The 19,566-nt window shown below is 46.9% G+C and overlaps 1 protein-coding gene across 3 annotated transcripts in view; it reads right to left on the reverse strand.

The window, feature by feature from the left end:
• Positions 1–19,566, reverse strand: part of Ccdc93 (coiled-coil domain containing 93) — an 85,918-nt gene that overhangs the window by 25,074 nt on the left and 41,278 nt on the right. For 2 of the 3 annotated variants that reach the window (XM_045149327.1, XM_004659731.2), the window contains exons 9-13: positions 18,625–18,717; positions 18,322–18,366; positions 17,460–17,546; positions 5,107–5,223; positions 1,271–1,333 (exon numbers count right to left, since the gene is read on the reverse strand). In XM_045149327.1, the coding sequence (XP_045005262.1) occupies positions 1,271–1,333; positions 5,107–5,223; positions 17,460–17,546; positions 18,322–18,366; positions 18,625–18,717 (405 nt within the window). The remainder of the gene's footprint in view (positions 1–1,270; positions 1,334–5,106; positions 5,224–17,459; positions 17,547–18,321; positions 18,367–18,624; positions 18,718–19,566) is intronic. The other variant, XM_045149329.1, reaches the window with a different exon arrangement.

Consider the following 19,566-nt stretch of genomic DNA (forward strand, 5'->3'; position numbering starts at 1 on the left):
AACACACATATTCTCTTACAGAGAATAAAAAACTTCTAATTCCAGTAGCCTTTCTCTGCTGTCCCATACAGACATTCTGTAATAATTGAAGAGACCAGTTTCGTTGAGTTTATAGAAAAGTGGCAAAAAGTTGCCGTATCTGATCACAGCAGTAGGAATTTCAGGGACAGACTAGCTTGGTTTCAAAGACATTCTACAAGATCCCAGCTGCCAAATGGTGCAGAAAGGCCTTGGCTGGGACCTGGCAGTGGGGCCTGCCCAGAACACAACCACAGCCAAGCACTAAACTACATTGGGGACAGCTCTCTGGAAATGCACGTGCTGTGAGAACGTTTTCTGAGAAGTTGCGAACACATGTCTACTCATCCCAGATGGGACGCCAATAATAGACAGACAAATAGACACACACACACACACACACACACAGGAAAGACTCACCAATGTGTACTGGAAGAGCTAATGAGGCTAATGAGTTTAATTGTGGTCACTGACAAGAACATTGACAAATTATGGCTGGCTATACCACTGAATAAATGTCTCTCCCAGTAATCATTAACCAATGATTATAGCCTCAAGAAGAGGTGGGCCTATGAGTTTCTTCTCCCTCCACAACAGAACCTTAATAGACCCAATGGTACACAGGTCTTGTGTGGGGAATGACAGATGCTGATAGTTCGAGGAGGCAACAGCCCTGCCATGCTGGGAGGATAGCATGGGGCAGAAATACCTGAATGTTTCTAATGACCCAGGTGGCATCAGAGGTACCTACTTCCTGCCTGGATTCTGGGGCCATCAGCAACGGGAGGCTGGTTTTTCTGTAATTCCAATATGAGAGGGCACACTGACCAAAGGGCTAGAAACTGCACTGCACGGTTCAAACCTGCTCCACTCTGCCTAGCAATCCTGGTGATTGTGAATGACAAATTATGTCACTCTGAGAGTTTCTGCACTCTCACCACAAACTTTCTTGCTCTGAAAGAACCGAGTATTGTGAACTCTGATAAAGCTTGCTGCCTGAGGTACAGGAGTCATTTCCTTCATTGTGAGATGTCACAGTTCTATGTGCCTGCCTTTCCTGTCAGGCTGGCTTTCCTCAAGGAGCCTCTCCCGACCTGCACAGCCCATGGCTACCTCTCCCTCCTGTCCTCAAATGGACTGGACTCTGAGGACCAGCACAGAACCCTGGGTCCTCCATCCAGACTGGAGAAACTAACATGCCATTCACATCTGGTCAGAGTCATGGGCTCACCACATGGGGACATCTGCTCACCTCTGTTAGCGTCGTCTTTGCCTCATTATACCTGGCTTGCAGACTGGTATGATTTGCTTGCAGCTATAAATGAAAGATAAAACACACTTGTTTTCATGGCATCTTTTACCAGTATACACGCAGATGATCTCCCCCCCTTCCACCAACGAGAAAATGGAAGCTCAGAAACGTTGAAAGTGATTTAAACTTAAGGAATTTTAATTTTAATGTTTTTATATATCGTTTTTATTTATTTGAGAGAGAGGAGGGAGAGAATGAGGGAAGAAGAGAGAGAGAGAGGGAGGGAGGGAGGGAGAAAATGGTCACGCCAGGGCCTGTGGCTGCTACAAATGAACTCTAGACACATGTGCCACCTTGTGTATTTGGCTGATGTAGATACTGGGGAACTGAACATGAGTCTGGCTTTATAGGCAAGTGACTTAACTGCTAAGCAATTTCTCCAGCTCTTATTTTTAATTTTTAACCTTTTCTTTGGATCCAGGGCTTCATATATGATAAGCATGTAGTCCATGTAGTCTACCAGTAAGGTGTATCTATAGCCCAGTGTGGAAATTTTAGAAGAAATGAAGAAAGAACAATAAAGAACTATTTGTGTCTGTGTACCAGTCCTCTGCATAAAGCCTATACTTAACCCTCATGCTCAACAGAAGACAATGCATTTTTGTTTTACAAGTGAGGAAATAAAGACCCTGGTTAAGGGCTGGAGAGATGGCTTAGCTGTTAAGCACTTGCCTGTGAGGCCTAAAGATCCCGGTTCAAGGCTCATTCCCCACTACCCACGTTAGCCAGATGCACAAGGGGGCACATGCGTCTGGAGTTCGTTTGCAGTGGCTGGAGGCCCTGGCGCGCCCATTCTCTTTCTCTATCTGCCTCTTTCTCTATCTGTCACTTTCAAACAAATAAAACTAAAAAAAAAATTAAAAAGACCCTGGTTAAGCTACTTGCCTAATGTCTTATAGCTGGCAACTGATGAATGCAGTTGAAATTTGTCTCTGGTTATAATTAACTCATGTAACCAACACGCCTTCTCACAGCCTACAGAATGTACTTCCTCCCTCAGAGTTCTAGCAGAGTTCAGGCAGGGGTAAACAACGCTGGAGGGAAGAAAGGATTCAGGACTTCAACACTCAGAGAAGTGACGTGAGTACCGCTGCTGTTCAACAGCACAGAGCTAACCTCACTCGCACCAGACCTCTCTTTACTGTTTCCTCCTTCAAGTGGCCAAGCCACATGGCCACCTGGCATGTGCTAGCCAATTTACAATGAAGATGTTAGGAAAAATTCTAACAACAAATTCAAATGAAAACATGATTGATGGCATCATCTGGTATGCTAATCTCTTTCTCTCTGTTGTTGTATGCATATGTGTGTATAAGGGTGTTTATACTGTGTGGGGTACACATGCACACGTGTATGTGTGTGTGTGTGTGTGTAGAGGCCAGAGGTTGACATCAGGTATCTTCAATTATTATTCACCTCTTTCATCAAGGCAAAGTCTCACTGAACTCACAACTCACCAATTTGACTAGCCAACTTGACCTGGGTATCCTGCCTTTCAGCTCCTAAACATAGAGATTACAGGCAGGTCCTGCCCTGCCCTTCAATGCCTACCCAACATTTTTTACATAGGTGCCAGGGGTCCCAACTCAGGCCCTAATGCTTACACAACAACTACCTCCCAGGCTGAGCCATCTTCCCAGTCCTGTTACTATCTTTTCAATATATGGAACTTGCAAGAATATAAATGCACAAGTTCAAGATGCCAATTGGTACCCACTATGTTTTGTTTTCTATTTTGTTTTTTCAAGGTAGGGTCTCACTCTAGCTCAGGCTGACCTGGAATTCACTATGTAGTCTCAGGGTGGCCTCAACGTCATGTTGATCCTCTTACCTCTGCCTCCCGAGTGCTGGGATTAAAGGCGTGCACCACCACGCCCAGTACCCACTATTCTTGAAGATCTATTGTCATAGGAACTTATTTGTCAAGGCAATGGAAGCATATACCAACTTTTTATTGTCTAATGACTTTCTAAGTCCAACTTCCCAGCTTCCTCTTGCACTACTTTGGAATCTCCCAAAACAGTCTCTTCTGTCACCACCTTTTACAGAATTATATATACCTCCAAGAGTGATTTAAAAAATGGTTTGTTCCCCCATCCCATTCCTCTACCAGCAGCTCCCCCAGCATGGAAGTTTGAGTGTCTGCCCCCAATAGACTCAGGTTGTTAACTTGGGTTTCCAGCCACCTGGCAGGAGGAGGTGTCACTGGGGACTGGTCTGATTTCCAGTCCAGAGTTAAGCGGTGCAGTCTGAGCTCTGCTGTTTGCTGCCCGTGTGTGCTTGCTTGTGGTGTTGGCAGTCTGGTGGTGTCTTAGATCTGTAAACTTCAAATCAATCTCTTCCTCCCATGAACCGTGTCTGTTTGGAGGTTAATCCCAGCAAGGTGGAGCTGACCACATCACCCAGACTACTGCATCAGTTCCCAGCAGTGGCTGCTACCGAATCCCTTCTACCCAAGTCCAGTGAATTCGTGCTCGCACAGCAGACAGAATGAAGAATGAGGTCTTTGCAATATGCAGATCTGATCACACCACCTGGCTACTTTACCCTCTGGTGGCTTCCGTGTCCTCTAACATGGACCTGGATAGTCCTGTTTCGTCACGATGCCCAACCAAGCACCACCCTTAGGACTCCCTAACTACAACACAGAAATTGGTCTTCTTGGCATTTGTTATGTTGCTTCATGAGTCCCTGCCTAACTCCCTCCATGCAGACTTCTTTCCAGCTACCACCCAGCTCTCTTTCCAGGTTCAAGGCTGATGCTCGGACACTTGGTCTGGTTTCCTACGTGTTTCTTGACTCTCCAGGCTTCTCATCAAACACGCATCAGAACTGTAACTAAATGATGGTGAGAATGGCAGATGTTTTGCTGAGACCTCTCAACAGACTTTAGGATCCTTACAACAGGGACCGTAAAGAATGTGTTCTTCATTTATCCCCACAGCTTAGTTCAGAATTCACTACATGAAGGGCTAGCACTTTTTCCGGTTATCTACAGTGGTTGGTAACTTTTTCTATGAAGGGTCACGTAACAGTAAATCTTTTAAGCTTTGTAGGTCATTTGGCGTCTGCTGTAACTACTCATCTCTGCTGTGGTAGCTCTAAAACAGCCACAGGAAATAGGTAAGCAAATGAGTGTTCACATGTTCCAATAAAACTTTATTTACAGTCTTAAAAATTTATTTATTTTTATTTATTTGACAGCGACAGAGAGAAAGAGGCAGAGAGAGAGAGAGAAAATGAATGAATGAATGAATGAATGAATGAATGGGTGCACCAGGGCCTCCAGCCACTGCAAATGAACTCCAGACACATGCGCCCCCTTGTGCACCTGGCTTATGTGGGTCCTAGGCAATTGAGCCTTGAACCAGGGTCCTTAGGCTTCACAGGCAAGCTCTTAACCACTAATCCATCTCTCCAGCCCTATTTACAGACCTTAATCCTAGTGTTCAGGAGGCAGAGACAGGAGGATAGTCATGGGTTTAAGGCCACCCTAAGACTACATAGTGAATTCTAGGCCAGCCTGGGTAGAGCAAGACCCTATCTTGAGAAACAAACAACAACAAAAATAGTAATAACAAATAGAAAACCACAAAAAACAAAAACAAAACTTACTTACAGAAACAGCCACAGCTTGGCTGGCCCAAAGGCTGTGGTACGCCAAGCCCTGCTCCAAAGGCTCCTGTGAAGAACCCATCAGCAGCTCCCCCTTCATCCTCACCTCTCCCTACTTTGAGAGCAGCTTCTCTTACTTTCATACAAAGGCAGTCACTGACCTCTTCCAGATGCTTGGTCTTCTGTGCAATCTGCTTGTTCAAGGAAATGACTTTCCGACGATGTAACTGGGAACTTCCTAATTTTTCTGGACTTTCTTCGGCTGACAGCTCGCACTGCTGTGGGGAAAATGAAGGAAAAGCACAAATCATTTAATGAGCTCCCCTCTATTCCTGTGCCCTGTCCCTGCTCAGCTCCAGCAAAGCAGCAGCGGGCACTAGTCACAGCAGGCTGGGGCAGCTCCAGGGCCTCTGCAGAACTCCAGAAAGCAGATTCTGCTGGTGACACGACCCGCACCCCTGCCAGGGAGAAGCGTGTGTGAGCACACAGGCTACGCAGCATGCTAATGCTGAGACCACCCGGCAACAGACCCTTCTGAGTCCTAAGGGGAATTACAAATCTGGTGTCATCCTAAGTCCATTCTGGAGTCAAAGGCCTAGGAACTAATTCACTTTCATCAATGTTTTTTATTTTTTAAAAATTATTTATTTATTTATTTGAGAGTGACAGACACAGAGAGAAAGACAGATAGAGGGAGAGAGAGAGAATGGGCACGCCAGGGCTTCCAGCCTCTGCAAACGAACTCCAGATGCGTGCACCACCTTGTGCATCTGGCTAATGTGGGACCTGGGGAACCGAGCCTCGAACCGGGGTCCTTAGGCTTCACAGGCAAGCGCTTAACTGCTAAGCCATCTCTCCAGCCCTCATCAATGTTTTAACAGCATGGTTATAACGTCTTAACATTTAGAAGCACTTATAAGGAGGAGCAAGTCAGCCAGCTCATTTCTCCCCCTCTATGGGTCCATTCTCTGAACTTCTTGCTTATTTTGCTGTTAACATGGGGTATATCTAAGAGGGATAAAAGCTGCTGAGAAGTGCTGGGCACGGTGGCACACACCTTTAGTCCCAGCACTCAGGAGGCAGAGGTAGGAGGATTGCAGTGAGTTCTAGACACCCTGAGATGTCAGAGTGAATTCCAGGTCAGCCTGGGCCACGTAGTAAACTTCTGAAAATGCTCAAGTGAAGTGGGGATGAAGAAAAAGGACTTGAGCAGTTGGAGACTGTCAGGACTACAAGTGGGTGAAGGAGAGGTTTCTAGGTGGGGTCACCAGGGGAATGTGGCCACATATTCCAGGAGAATGGCCGTTACAGAGAAACCACAGAAAGAACCAGCGTGGTGGAGACGGTAATACAAACCCTCGTGTGGTGGTTTGACTCAAGTGTCCCCCATATGCGTGTGTTCTGAGTACTGGGTCCCCAGCGGACGGCAATTCGGGAGGTGAAACCTTGCTGGAGGAAGAATGTATTGGGGGAAGCTTAGGGGTGTTATGGCCAGCTCCCCTCTGCCAGAGTTTGGGTCACTCTCCTGTTGCTGGCAAGCGGGTGATGTTTAGCCTCTGCTCTACCAGCTTTTTCTGCCATTATGAAACTTTCCCTTGATACTATAAGCCAAAACAAAAACATTTCCTTCCATCAGCTGCTTTTGGTCAGGTGTTTTGTCCCTGTAACAAGAAGATACTACAACACCTTGTATTCAGAATCCTGGAGGAAGCTTTAGGGGAAGAAGAAAAAACATGAACAAACACAGAAAGATCTATGTTTGGGGTCAGAGAGATGACTTAGTGCTCAAGCTACTTGGTGTAAAGTCTAATAACCTGAGTTCAATTCCTCAGGACCTTGTAAAGCCAGATAGATGTACAAAGTGGGGCATGTATCTGGAGTTCATTCACAGCTCCTAGAGGCCTTGGTGTGCCCATTCTCCCACCACCATCTCCCAGTAGGACACACCTTTAATCCCAGCACTTGGGAGGCTGAGGTAGGAAGCTCAGTGTTGAGGTCAAGGCCAGCCTGAGACTAACTAATGAATTCCAGGTTAGCCTGGACTAGAGCAAGTCCTTATGTCCAAAAACAAAAACAAAAAACTACTTTCTTGTAATAGCAGTTCTATTCCCCCCATTAAAATAATCCCAATTCCAATCTAATTACTGATTTTGAACATACATACAATAAACCTATTTGGGCAACTTTCTCTGCATATTGTAACATTAACCATGGGCTTGGAAGTCTGGAAGGCACAGCCTTGGGGAAACGGATGGCGGATGGCGATGAGAAAGAAAAGAAAAGGCGCAGTCATATTGGGATTTCTTTTGGTTAAGGACTGCCATGAATAATTCAGCAGCATTGTTAATGGTGATGAGGTTGTTTTTGTTTGCTTATTTTGCTGCTTAATAGCTCTGGAAGTAGGAAGCAACCAGCTGGATAGGAGGCAGGATAGGAAGAGAGAAAAGGCTGTAATGGCAAGGGAGAGGACACCGGCTCTGTTTCTGAGAACTGGTCAGCTTTTGCTGCTGAGAAAAGACAGAGGACTTCAAACTGCAAGCATCACCACTAGAGGCCACATGTTCACCTCCGATCCTCAGCAACCCCCTCTCATTCCTAGATCTCAACCCCCACCTCCCAAAAACTTTGCTCAGAGAAATCCTTTAGCTCTTACTCTTTTTACAAAGTCACACTTTATCCCAATGCTAGAGAGGAGGGGCCTGGCTCTGCCAGACCTCAGGTCTCTGCTTGTGTGCCAAGGGATTTTACCTGCTGAGGTAGCTTCCTAGCCCTGTTAGTTTCCGAAAGTTTAGTTTCAGCACCGTTTGTGCGTGTGCGTGCACATGGTAAGCAGCTGCATGCACAGGTGGAGGCCAGAGGTCTTCCTCAGTCAATCCCCACCTTATTCTTTGAGACAGGGTTTTTGCTTAACGTAGTGCTCACCTATTCAGCTATACCAACTAGCCAATGAGCTCCAGGATTCTGTCTCCACCACCCCAGTGCTGGTATTCCAGGCATACACCACTGTGCCTGGCATTTTATGTGGCACTAGAGATATGAATTCAGGTCTGCAGGCTTCTGTGGCAAGTGCTTTCCTCACTAAGCCATCTGCCCAGCCACACCATTGCTTTTTGGTTTCGTTTTTTTTTTTTTTTTTTCAGGCAGGGTCTCATTCTAGTCCAGGCTGACCTGGAAATCACTCTGTAGTTCCAGGCTGGCCTTGAACTCACAGCAATCCTCTTGCCTCTGCCTCCCAAGTCCTAGGATTAAAGGCATGTGCTGCCATGCCTGGCAATATTGTTTTTTTTTTTAAATTTTTTAATTTATTTATTTGAGAGCGACAGACAGAGAGAGAGAGATAGAGGGAGAGAGAGAGAATGGGCACGCCAGGGCTTCCAGCCTCTGCTAACAAAGTCCAGACGCATGCGCCCCCTTGTGCATCTGGCTAACGTGGGACCTGGGGAACCGAGCCTTGAACCGGGGTCTTTAGGCTTCACAGGCAAGTGCTTAACCGCTAAGCCATCTCTCCAGCCCAGTATTGGGTTTTAATATACAACTTAGATTCCTTGACAATGACTCAAAATCTCACTGGCATATCTAGAGAACATTGTATGTTGCTAGCAGAATGAGAAAAGCCTTCTATTTTGTTAGGCAAGCACAAAGACCACTCTACTACAAAAACACCCCGTAAATTACTCCTCACCCCCAGCACCCCTAACCTCCTCCCATCTGTAGGCCCGAGTATACATTCCTTCAGTTCTGCTCTACGGCACTGGCAGGGGTGGGATGATCTCTCCAGCAACAGGCTTTTCTGTTGATCAACTACAATTTGTATGTGCATGTGTGTAAAGTCAATTTGTCTAGTTGGGAAACTTCTGGACAGAAAACAGAAAGGACATCCAGACCAATAAGGAAGAAAGTCTTAAAAGCAGCCAGTGTATATCTAATTACTTTGTTTCCTAAACAATTTCGTAAACAATCTAACCTTGTTTCTTTCAAACACCCTCCTTAAAGTCAGGAGAACGCAGACTGAAGACAGAAGGAGGCCCTTCCAGCTCACTGGCGGAGACAGTGGGGGACAAGCTTGAGGGGCTCTAGCTCCATCCTGGATGACAACATGAAGCTGGCAGATGGAAGGGAGGAAGGGGCTTTACACCAAACCTCTGATGGAAAAAATTTAAATCCTAGGACATTTTAACTGCCTGCTTGGAAAATGCAACATCTGTCAAAAAATGCCACCCATCCACAAATAATGGCCATTTGTGTTTACACTGCAGCAGGAGCTGATGTGTGAATCTGATTTTATTCGACAACTGCAGATTAAGAACGTGCGTTCAAAGCCAGAGTGTGGATTAAAACCAACTTGGGTGCAGAGTCAATGTTTTCTGATACGACAGATACTCACAACTTCTGTCCTTAGGGGAAACAGATTTAAATGTCACTCAACAGTATTGGCCTAGTTCAAAATGGTAAATACCCAAGAGAAACAAGAAGTGATTACTTTACCTAAAACTATATACTTTCATAATTGGAGGAGACCCAAAAGGTTACTTATACATGTTTACTATCCCTCCCCCCCTTAAGGATCAAACCTGGGGTCTTGTGCACACTCAGGCAAACACTTTACCACCGGGGGGGGGGGGGGGGCAGGCTGCATCCCCAGCCTCGGCTTTCTGCCCAACAGAAATCTCTCTCCTAGTTTCCTCTCTTCCCCGTCCAACATGCAGCCATTTAACTGATGAGAAAGGATGTTTGCCTTCCACGGGTGCTGGCTCTCTATCTCTACACTTACCAAAGGGAATTCAGTTTCCAGCATCCTGATTTGGAAACAAGTAAACAGACTGCACAGGACGGTGACCTGATGCCAGAACTAGACCAACTAGACGAGCTGCTCATCAGGGGGCTCATCAAAACCCCAACTTGAGTCTGGAGGAGGGCATCTCAAATCCCCACTTACCTCCCTGGGACAAGAACTTCTCTCTCTCTCTCCTTCTTCTTTTTCTTTTTCTTTTTGTGTGTTTTGTTTTTGCTTATTCAAGGTAGGGCCTCACTGTAGCCCAGGCTGACCTGCACTTCACTATGTGGTCTCAGACTGCCCTTGAACTCACAGTGATTCTTCTACCTCTGCCTCCTAAGTGCCAGGATTAAAGATGTACACCACCATGCCCAACCTGTCATCCTTTTTATTCTATCTACAATCTAATAAAAATCTTTTTGAACCTCATCCTCTGGTCTGTGGGTTTTATTTTTTGAACTCATGAGACAAGAGCCCAGAGGCCTCTGACTCAGTGGAAGTTTTTTGTGACTCCTGAGTTTTTCAGCTCTCTTAACTCCTGCGTACTGCCCAAGAGTTGAAAAGGGTTCCATTGCTCTCAAGGATAACATCTCAAAATACCTGTATCAGCCACCCATCCAGGAACTCAAAAAAGATGCTCTCAAATGTCTAGAAGGGGGCTTCCCAAACTCTCTCTTGACTCCTGGGGAGAGAGCTATGTCTTCCTTCCCCTTTCCTTCTCTTAAGCTCCCCTTCTCTTTCAGTTCTCCCCATAAAGTCTAATAAGGTCTTTCTTAATGTCATCCTCAGGTCTGCAGATTTCATTTTTAGAATTCATTAGATAAGAGCCTGGAGGCATCTGACTCAGTGAAAGTTTTGTGTAACAACTGAGTTTTCTGGCTCCCTTATTTCTGAGTTATTGCCTATCCAATACTGAGAAAAGTTCTGCTGTTCTCAATGATACCCCAAAATTCCAGTATCACATGTACCCACCGAAATGGGCTTGTCCCCTGCTCCTGTTTAGGGTGTTTGCAACAACTTGGTAGTCTCAAACTTTGATTTTTTTTAAAAATTCAGTAGCAACTGCCTTACATGAAACTTGATGCTGGTGCAAGAAGAAAGAAAAATATGCAATAAGATTTCCTAACAGCAGATTGGGCTCATGTAGTTCTGTAATCTGGAGCCATACACCACCTCACCTAGACAGTCAAAAAATGCAAGTCAGGAGCCATACATGTTGGTTTATGCCTGTAATCTAAGCATTCAGGAGGTAGAGACGGGAAGATCAGGAGTTCAAGGTTATTCTCTGCTACATAGTAAGTTTAGGTCCAGCGTGGGCTAAATGAGACCCCATATTTTAAAAAAACCCCAAAAACATAAATCTTGCACATTAGGACCTTTTGTAAAATTAGCTTGGACTGTGGGATTCCTGGGCACTCAGCATAACAGTAACAGAGCCTTCCTGGCAGAACAGACAATCTCTATAGACAACTTTCCAAGGAATATCAGTGGTTCAGAGTCAAAAGTCAAAAGCATCTCAAGAAGTCAAAGTATCATAACAGAAGCCTTAAAACCGACAAGAGAAACTGATCTGAAAACACATGTATGTGAGAATATATGGCGGCTGAACGTACCTAGACAACAGAAGCCTTCAAACTATCAAGAGAGCCCATCTGCACACACGTCCATGAGGACATGCTGCGACAGCTGAACATGCCCAGACACCCGTGGTACTCTGTTTGTCCTTCCTACCCCAGACGCCAGCCCTTCCTTACCGTCTCCTGGACATTTCCTCAGAAGTGTTTCTGAAGGAAGACGGTCACTGCAAAGTGAAGATGCAACCACTCACTCTCCGTCATCCACTCCTGCTCCATTAATCCTCATTTCAGTCATTCTGGAGGCCTGTCTGCCTCCTACTATATTTAAAACAGGGTCTTTTGCTTTGTTGCTCACTGCTGCGATCGTTGGGGCAGCTGGCCTAACTTGTGGGCAATTTTCCTGTCTCTACCTTCTCGTCACAGGCATGCTGGGATTCAGATGGTAGTACTACAGTGTTTGGCTTATCTGAACTCAGGTCCTCATGCTTGAGAGGCAAGCACTTCATCCACTAAGCCATCTCCCCAGCCCCTCATCTCAACAATCTTGTCTCCCACTGATGAAACTCCATGAATTTCTGACTTGTGTTTCTAAAACCTCGCTGGTCCCATGGTGAGGCAAGCAGCACAGAAGCACGTCATAGGCAGAGACGTAATCCAAAGCAACCTTTCACTCTTGTTCCTATCAATTACTGTAGGCTCCAAAGGCAGCCCCAACAAATCACAAACTGGAAGAAGTGACTTGTCGGATGAAACAGTTCATGATCAACTTCTGAAACAATGATACAAAACCAACAGGCTAACGGCTCTGTCTCTGTGTGAGTGGATGCAGATTCTGAAGTGTAACTACTTCATGTGCTTTGAGACAATTCCACCCAGATGACAACTCACTAGCTGATATTACTCTCATGGTCACTGCTGGTGCCATCTGCTGCCACATGCTACACAAGTCATGAAGAACTCCAGAGCAGCTTGGAAACAGACACATTCATCACAGTTCTCTCTGCACTTGCACAGTCCTACCTCTTTAAGAGCTGCTTACACAGACATCCATCTCTGGGAGCTGGTAACTAGCAGGCTCTTTTACTTATTCCAACAACAGACTCCCCATTACTCACACTCTGGAGGGTCACCAGGCACACTGGCCAGGAGGGCAAGTGACAGAACTGAAGAAAGCTTTCTCATAATTTGGAATAAAAATCATCACGTGGAGGGACAAATCTGCACTGATCAATTGTTGGCTTTCTCTCCTTTGTGTTTTGACACATGCATCCTGGGTTGGTCCCTGGGCTCCAATCACAAGAATCTAAAGGTCAGAAGCGTGGTGCCAGCATTTCTTAATTGTGGACAGGAAATTTCCCAAAACCTACTAAGAAAACAATTCATTCTATAAATAAATCTCTTGAGGAGCTACTGCATGTTTCACTATGTAATAAGATGAAGGTGACATTGGCCTGGCCAGGATGCTGCCCTTTAACAAGCTAGATGAGAACAAACTAGATTGTTCTGCGGTGATGAAGTCGGCAGGTACAGCAGACAGAACCGCTACAGCTTCCGGGCTACGTGCAACGCCGTGTGAGAGCCTGAGGCTGTGCTATTTTCACTCATTTCTGTGCTCTGTTCCCAGTACAGCAGCTCTTCCCTCCAGTGCTCAAGGAGAGAGGCAGGATGGTGGGAGCACCTGAGGAGACGGTGACACTGCAAGCTGAGGAGGCAAAACTAAGGATGGCGGTGGCCGTCCTGGCCTCTCCCGAGAGAGGCTGCTTGCTAAGCAGACAGGCTCCCAGAAGCAGCTGTTCTGCTTTCAAACCTGGAATATATGACTTTACTACTACACAAATTATTGACCCTAAGTAGCCTGTACTTTCTTCATCTTCAAAACAGATAGAATATTCACATTATTTACTTAGCAGTAACACTGTTGGGGCAGAATGCTGTGAGGTGCTGGGGTACCAAGAGTAAAGCGTGGTCCACATCCACAGCATTGGGCAGGAGGCTACGAGGTACCAAGAATAAAGTATGGCCCGCATCCAGAGCACCAGGCAGCAGCAATTGCATGTTAGTAAGTGTAAACATGGAAAGAGGTAGAGGATTACAAGCAAGGAGACAACTTAGAAGAATAAAATATTCTAGGAGCCCATCTTACACACACGTCAGCCGAGGCTGATTTAGCTGACAGACAATGGCAGATGGCCCATTAGTGTGCATCACTAGGGGCAGTGCCTTCCTGCACTTCTAGGGATCTTGCACATGTCTTCCAGCTTCTTTCTTCTGGCTTCTAAAGGGGCTTTGGGAATTAGACAGCTGAAGTAGCTTTTGGACAGTCAAGCTGCTAAGTTTTCCATAAATCAAAGCAACAAGTGCCTCTAAAATGCAGGCGATGATGAGGCGATAATGGTGGATATGGTCCCTGAACCACTTGTGCAGCGTGGCCTTATCGGGCACATCCTGGGCAGGGTGCTACGCTTTGGACAGGGAGATGAAACAGTCAGGCCTACAGCTACTTTTAAGACACTCATGAGTTATAAACTGAGACAGCTTCCTCACACTCCTCTTCCTGCTGCTTCACAGGAACCATGTCAAATTGAGTTGCATGTTTCAGAGATGGGTTCAGATCACATAGACCATTTACCAGGTTCTTCTGTTAGGGGAACTTGTGATCTTCACAAACAAAGCACAGGTCTGCACATGACGTTCCTGTCCGTTTGGTATCCTAGTGCCTGCCGACTTTGCAGACACTTGCTCAGGCACAGTGTTCCATTTATGCCTCAGTCACAACAACTTTTTCACGCTTCATCCTTAAAACTTATCCTATCCCTTTTCTTTGCTGAGCAAACATGCTCGCTGGTTACAATCCAGCTTGGGGTTTTCTCTAGTAGCAATGGTAGGTTTCCTCTCAAGCACTACTTAACTCCAGCCCCAGTTTGGTACTGAAATAACTGGATGCAGCACCAACCAGATGCAAATGCCAGCACCACATTTCAGCACAGGCTATGACAGTGTGTGCCCGGCTGGCACTCGCTGCTGCATAATCCCTGCTCCTTGGTTGTGGGTGGAACCCATGATTTGCTTCTGAACCATAGGGTAGAGCAAAGGTAACTGGACCTGTGTGATTAGACTATGATGTCCACCCTACAAGAACATGCTTTCTTCTGCTTTGTTTTAAGACAGGCTCTCTTGTATCCTATGCTGGCCTTGAACTCCTTACACAGCCAATGACAAACTTGAAATTCTGAGCCTCTTGCCTCTATCTCCCCAGTGTTGGGATTAAAGATGTGCACAACCATGCCTGGTTTATACTGGGCTAGGGATAGAACCCAGGGCTTTGCATATGCTGGGCAAGTATTCTATCAACTGAGCTATATCCCCAGCCCTTCTTGCTGGCTTTGATGAAGTAAGTGGCAATACTGGGAAGGTTCATACGGTAAGGAACCGAGGGTAGCCCTGAGCTAACAGCTAGCAGGAACTGATGACTTCCACAGACAGGTCTCAAGGCACGGAATGCTGCCAACAACTGTGAGCCAAGAGGTAGATCCTTCTTTCCCAGAGCCTCATCGAGGCAGCCTGGCCAGACCCTAACTACTGCTTCGACAGAGTATGAAACAAAGGGGCCAACCCACAGAAACTGTAAAGTCATGAATGTGAGGTGTCCTAAATGACTGCACATGTGGTCACACTGCTGTACCCGAACAGATACAGCACCCAAGATGTCTGAGGACTGGCCTGGCACCATTAGCAAGGCTTATTACTGGGGGCTGATATCCACTCATTAAACATAAGCTCCTGCAAAGGGCATAAACACTAGACCAGGCTGCCTCATGAGTAGGAGTAAGAACTATGGGAGAAACATGGCTGCTGTAATCACATCTGAACATGGGACAAATCAAACACTGTCCAAATCACAAAAATGACTCAACATCTCCAAACTTGCTATTTTTCTCCCTCTAGTCTAGTCTGATCTGGACCTCATTCTGCAGTACTAGGCTGGCCTTGAACTCACAGTGATCCTCCTACCTCTACCTTCCGAGTGCTGGGATTAAAGGTAGATGGTGTCCCTATGGGAAACACTTGAGGTAACATCTCTGGCCTCCACATGCATATGCACACATGTACACATGTGCCTGTAAACATGTTCCCACACACATATGAAAACACACACACATGCACACACGCTCTCTCCAATTTGAATGTCAAATGACCTCCTCAATGAAATCAGACAAGCAATGAGCTCATGACCTCTAGGTGGAGGTTAACGACATTTGTCTTTGGAAGGAGGCCTGGTCCTAATTCCTATCCAAAGCTGCTTCTGAATTCCACTTAATTCTAAAAGAACGGATGGAGGTGGAGGAGAGTCCAGAATCAATACCTGGGCACAGCCCTCAGCCCTGGCTCCAGATCCCTGCATGAGGGTGAGAAGGGAGACTCAGAGGACACCTGACAGAGGCCCAGGCAGAGACCTGGCAGAGGCAGAGGTGACTGACATGGTAACACTTGTAGACGCCTGGGTCCCCACCTAGAGAGGGCTGCTCCCAGCCACAGGAGGGTCCCCCTGCTTGCCTGTTCCCTCCTATGCTAACCGGAGCTGCTGTCTGTTCACATGCACAAGTTTGAAGGCAGAAATGAGCATATATAGAAACAGCGGTGGGTACGCCCCATCTAGTCTTATTTCCTACAAAAGGGGATGCAGGAACATCTCACGGCATAGACTCACACCCTCACCATTTGTGTGCACGCTGACAGGAGACGGAGACACTTTTGGAGGCACCGAGTTAACAACTCTTGCCACAACCATCTCTTTAAGGCACCAGAGTTTTACTTTTAGTACAAGCAAAACCTTTTCTTGGTCAAATTTTTTTGTTATGTGTAGGGCGCGCGTGTGTGTACAAATGAATGAGCCTTGTGTACGTGTGCGGAAGCCACAGCAAGACTTAAAGAGTATTTCCCATTGCTTTTCACCTCATTTCCCCAAGACAGTCTTCTACTGAACCTGGCGCTCTCCACATTTCAGTTGACCAGTGAGCCCCAGTGATCCTCCTGTTCCCGTCTCCTTTCAGTGCTGGGGTAACAGTCATGTAGGAACCAAGCCTGGCTGTTTACATGGGTGCTGGGGATCAAATTCAGGTCCTCATACTTACACCCGCTAAGTCACCTCTCTAGCTCCCTGGTCAAATCTGTGAGAACATTTTGATCCGTGTTACCCTTTCTAAGCCACAGCTGGAAAGAGGAGACCCTCTGGAGTCTGTAAAGTTGGACTTGAATGCCTATGTTCAGAAGCACTGACCTGGGAGTGGGGAAACAAGGAACACCTCCCTCTGCTCCCCCCGCCCCGACACTCTGTCACGCTCACGCTCTTCCTCAGAAGCCCCCACTTGGTGGGAGATTCCCATTTGCTGTTTATGGCAGGTCACACCTTAGATAACAGGCAACATCCTTCCGCTGAATGTACCACCTGTGCAATCATTTTACAAGGTCACCAGTGCACAGCATGGAGGTGGAACTCATCTGTTGTCAAGGCTTCAAGACAAGGAAAACAAAGCAGACCTCGATGGAGTGTGGCTATGCGAGGAGGAGGATGAGACAGTGCCCTGTAAATCGGGGCTCATCCACACATCAGCCACACTGCAGTCAGTCGCGTGCGATCAATCACTCCTCCCTGAGATATTCAAGGTCCTCCTTTCTCTTCTCAGGATAGAAGAAAAATTTAATGCTCAAATATGGCTTTGAGACCTCTGTTCATCTTGCACTCTTTTAATAAAATAGAACAAAAAAAAAATTGCCCTGGGCTTGGCTGAGTTATGGAGTTTGTCTCCTAACTGGCAAAAAGCATCATTCCTCAGCCCACTCGCCAAACTGAGCCTGAGCTAGAAGCAGCCTGCGAGGGGAGGAAAACTGCCCGTTTTGCGCCTCAGACAGTGATGGGTCCTAGGTGATTACTGCTCTGAGAGAGACATTTTCTTTTCTTATTTATAGAAAAATGAGTAAAATTAATATATCTAATGGGCATAAGCAGATGACTGTGCAAGGTAAAACCTAGGGTCTGTGTTTCTGACCGATGGTGCTGATGAATTCCAACCAGACTCCACAGTGGCAGATGGACAGCAAGGGAAGCAGAAGAGCAAAGCCACGGGCACTACCTGAGGCCCCATGCCAGTAGCCAGCCACCTACCTTCTCTGCATACTCAGACACGACCTGCTTGATCTCGGCGGAGCAGAGGCCCACAATCTGGCCCACGGAGCTGGCGGTGAGGCGGCTCTGCAATCACATGAGGGGTGCTCTCAGGGCACGCTTGTCTCTTGCAGAACCGGAAATCCTGAACACTATGCTTTCTCAGGGGAAGGTGATTTGGCTTTGCCTACTTACTGACAAGAAAGGGAGAGTGCCTCAGGGTAATGGGCAAGTCCGCTGCTCCAGATCCCAAGTCCCTCTGCAGGCAAGGCTGGCTTTGCTTTGGGCCCTGCGCACCCTGACCCTAAGCTCCATGTCGAGGACTCCCAAGATCACGTAACCTACAGGGCACTTAGTGGAGCCCAGGACTCAAGAGACAGACAACAGAGGGAATCTCAGGTCCCTAAAATATCTCCTTGCTGTCACAGGCTTTTCCTGGCTTTAAAATGATCCTATTCCAGGATGTGGCTCAACCTTGTGGACAGTAAGCTGTGAGAAGATCAACTATAAATTCAGGATTCCATCTCCTACTGAGCTGGTGCCACCAAGACAGAAGACAGGGGCACCTTTGGCCAGTGGACACCGTGGTTATGGAGAGGCAGGGCTGACTAAGCTCTTCTCAAGAGGGGCATCTTGATCTCACAAAGTCCTTAAAGTTCCCTCCTTAATGTCCCCTTAGGACAAGTGCTATGCATTATAAAAACCTTCCTAAAAGGTGACCCTGAGAAGCAGGGCTCAGGACTGCTGAGGACAATGGGTGCTGGAGAAGGTGCCCCCCCACCCAAGGGCTCCCTAGAGCAGAGCAGGGTGGTGCCAAGACTCCACCTTAACAAATTCCCCATCCTCACATCCAGTCCCTCACCTCATTTGCCATGGCGGTCATCTTGGTCATCAGTGACTGAATGCGCTGTGGAAAGAGGAACCCAAGAACATCAGTGAGAGGTCTGACCAGAAGACTGAAACCACCTGTCTCTGGTGAAATGCCAGGGATGTTCCTTAGATCTGGTTCAGTGGCAAGCCTTGTGACCCATGACAAAAAGGAACTCTGTGGCATGGGAGGCAGCTCCCAGTAGCTGACCACCTGGGAAAGCTGGGGAGAGGGGTTCTCCATCTCTCCTCACGTGACCTGCACTAAAACCTTGCAGGGCTGCCTTGGGCCACACACCTCCTCAGCTGCTTGCAGTTCATCTTCCTCGTGGGCGTCTGTTTTCTCTGCAGCTGACAGCCCCTGAGGAAGCGTTGTTTTCTTGTCCTCAGCCTACAAGGGAAGATGACAAGACAGTTGAGCAGTGGAACTAGAGACTCTGCAGACAGGGGACAAGACTGCAAGGAGGCATGAGCCTATACAGCAAGGCATGCAGGTCTGGAGCTGACCCAGCCCTACAGAGAATGGGCAATGCAGAGGCTGGTGCTCACATCTGAGCTCAGAGCAGGCAGGTTCCACATGGAGCTGGCAAGGCCTGTCTCCAAGTGTCCACAGCATACTGATGACGTGAAGCTGGGCCATGCATACTTTACCCTTACTGATGAACGTGCCTTCACTCTGTTAACAACTCTCAAGAGTATAACATGGCTAGAGCAACCTGTCTTCCTTTCAATACATGTGTATGTGGTGTGTACATGTATGTTTGGGTGGGTGGGGTTGTATGTACATACTCTCTATGTGTGCATGCATGTGTGCAAGCCAGGGTTTGAAGCAAGGCACCTTCCTTAGTAATTCTACACCTTATTCTTGGAAACAAGGTCTCTTACTGAACCCAGAACTTAGCAATAATTTTGACTAGCAAGCCAGTGATCGACAGGGTCCCCTGTCTCTGCCTCTCTAGCAGACATTACAGCAGAGCATTACAGGTGTGTGCACCACACCTGGAATCTCATATGGGCACTGGGGATCCAAACTGAGGCCTCTGTGCTCACATGGCAAGCACTTCACCCACTGACCTAGCTCCCCAGCCTTAGGTGGTGTTCTTTAAACTGCTAGCCGACACCAGTAATGTGACAGGGAAATAATTTAGCAGAAGAGGTTACTGTCTGCATGAATAACAACAGAGTACATTACAGCACTCTGTACCTTCACCACTACTTTCTTTTTTTTTTAAAGTTAATT

This window comes from Jaculus jaculus, chromosome 5 (assembly GCF_020740685.1).
Source record: "Jaculus jaculus isolate mJacJac1 chromosome 5, mJacJac1.mat.Y.cur, whole genome shotgun sequence".
Taxonomy (NCBI): Eukaryota; Metazoa; Chordata; class Mammalia; order Rodentia; family Dipodidae; genus Jaculus; species Jaculus jaculus.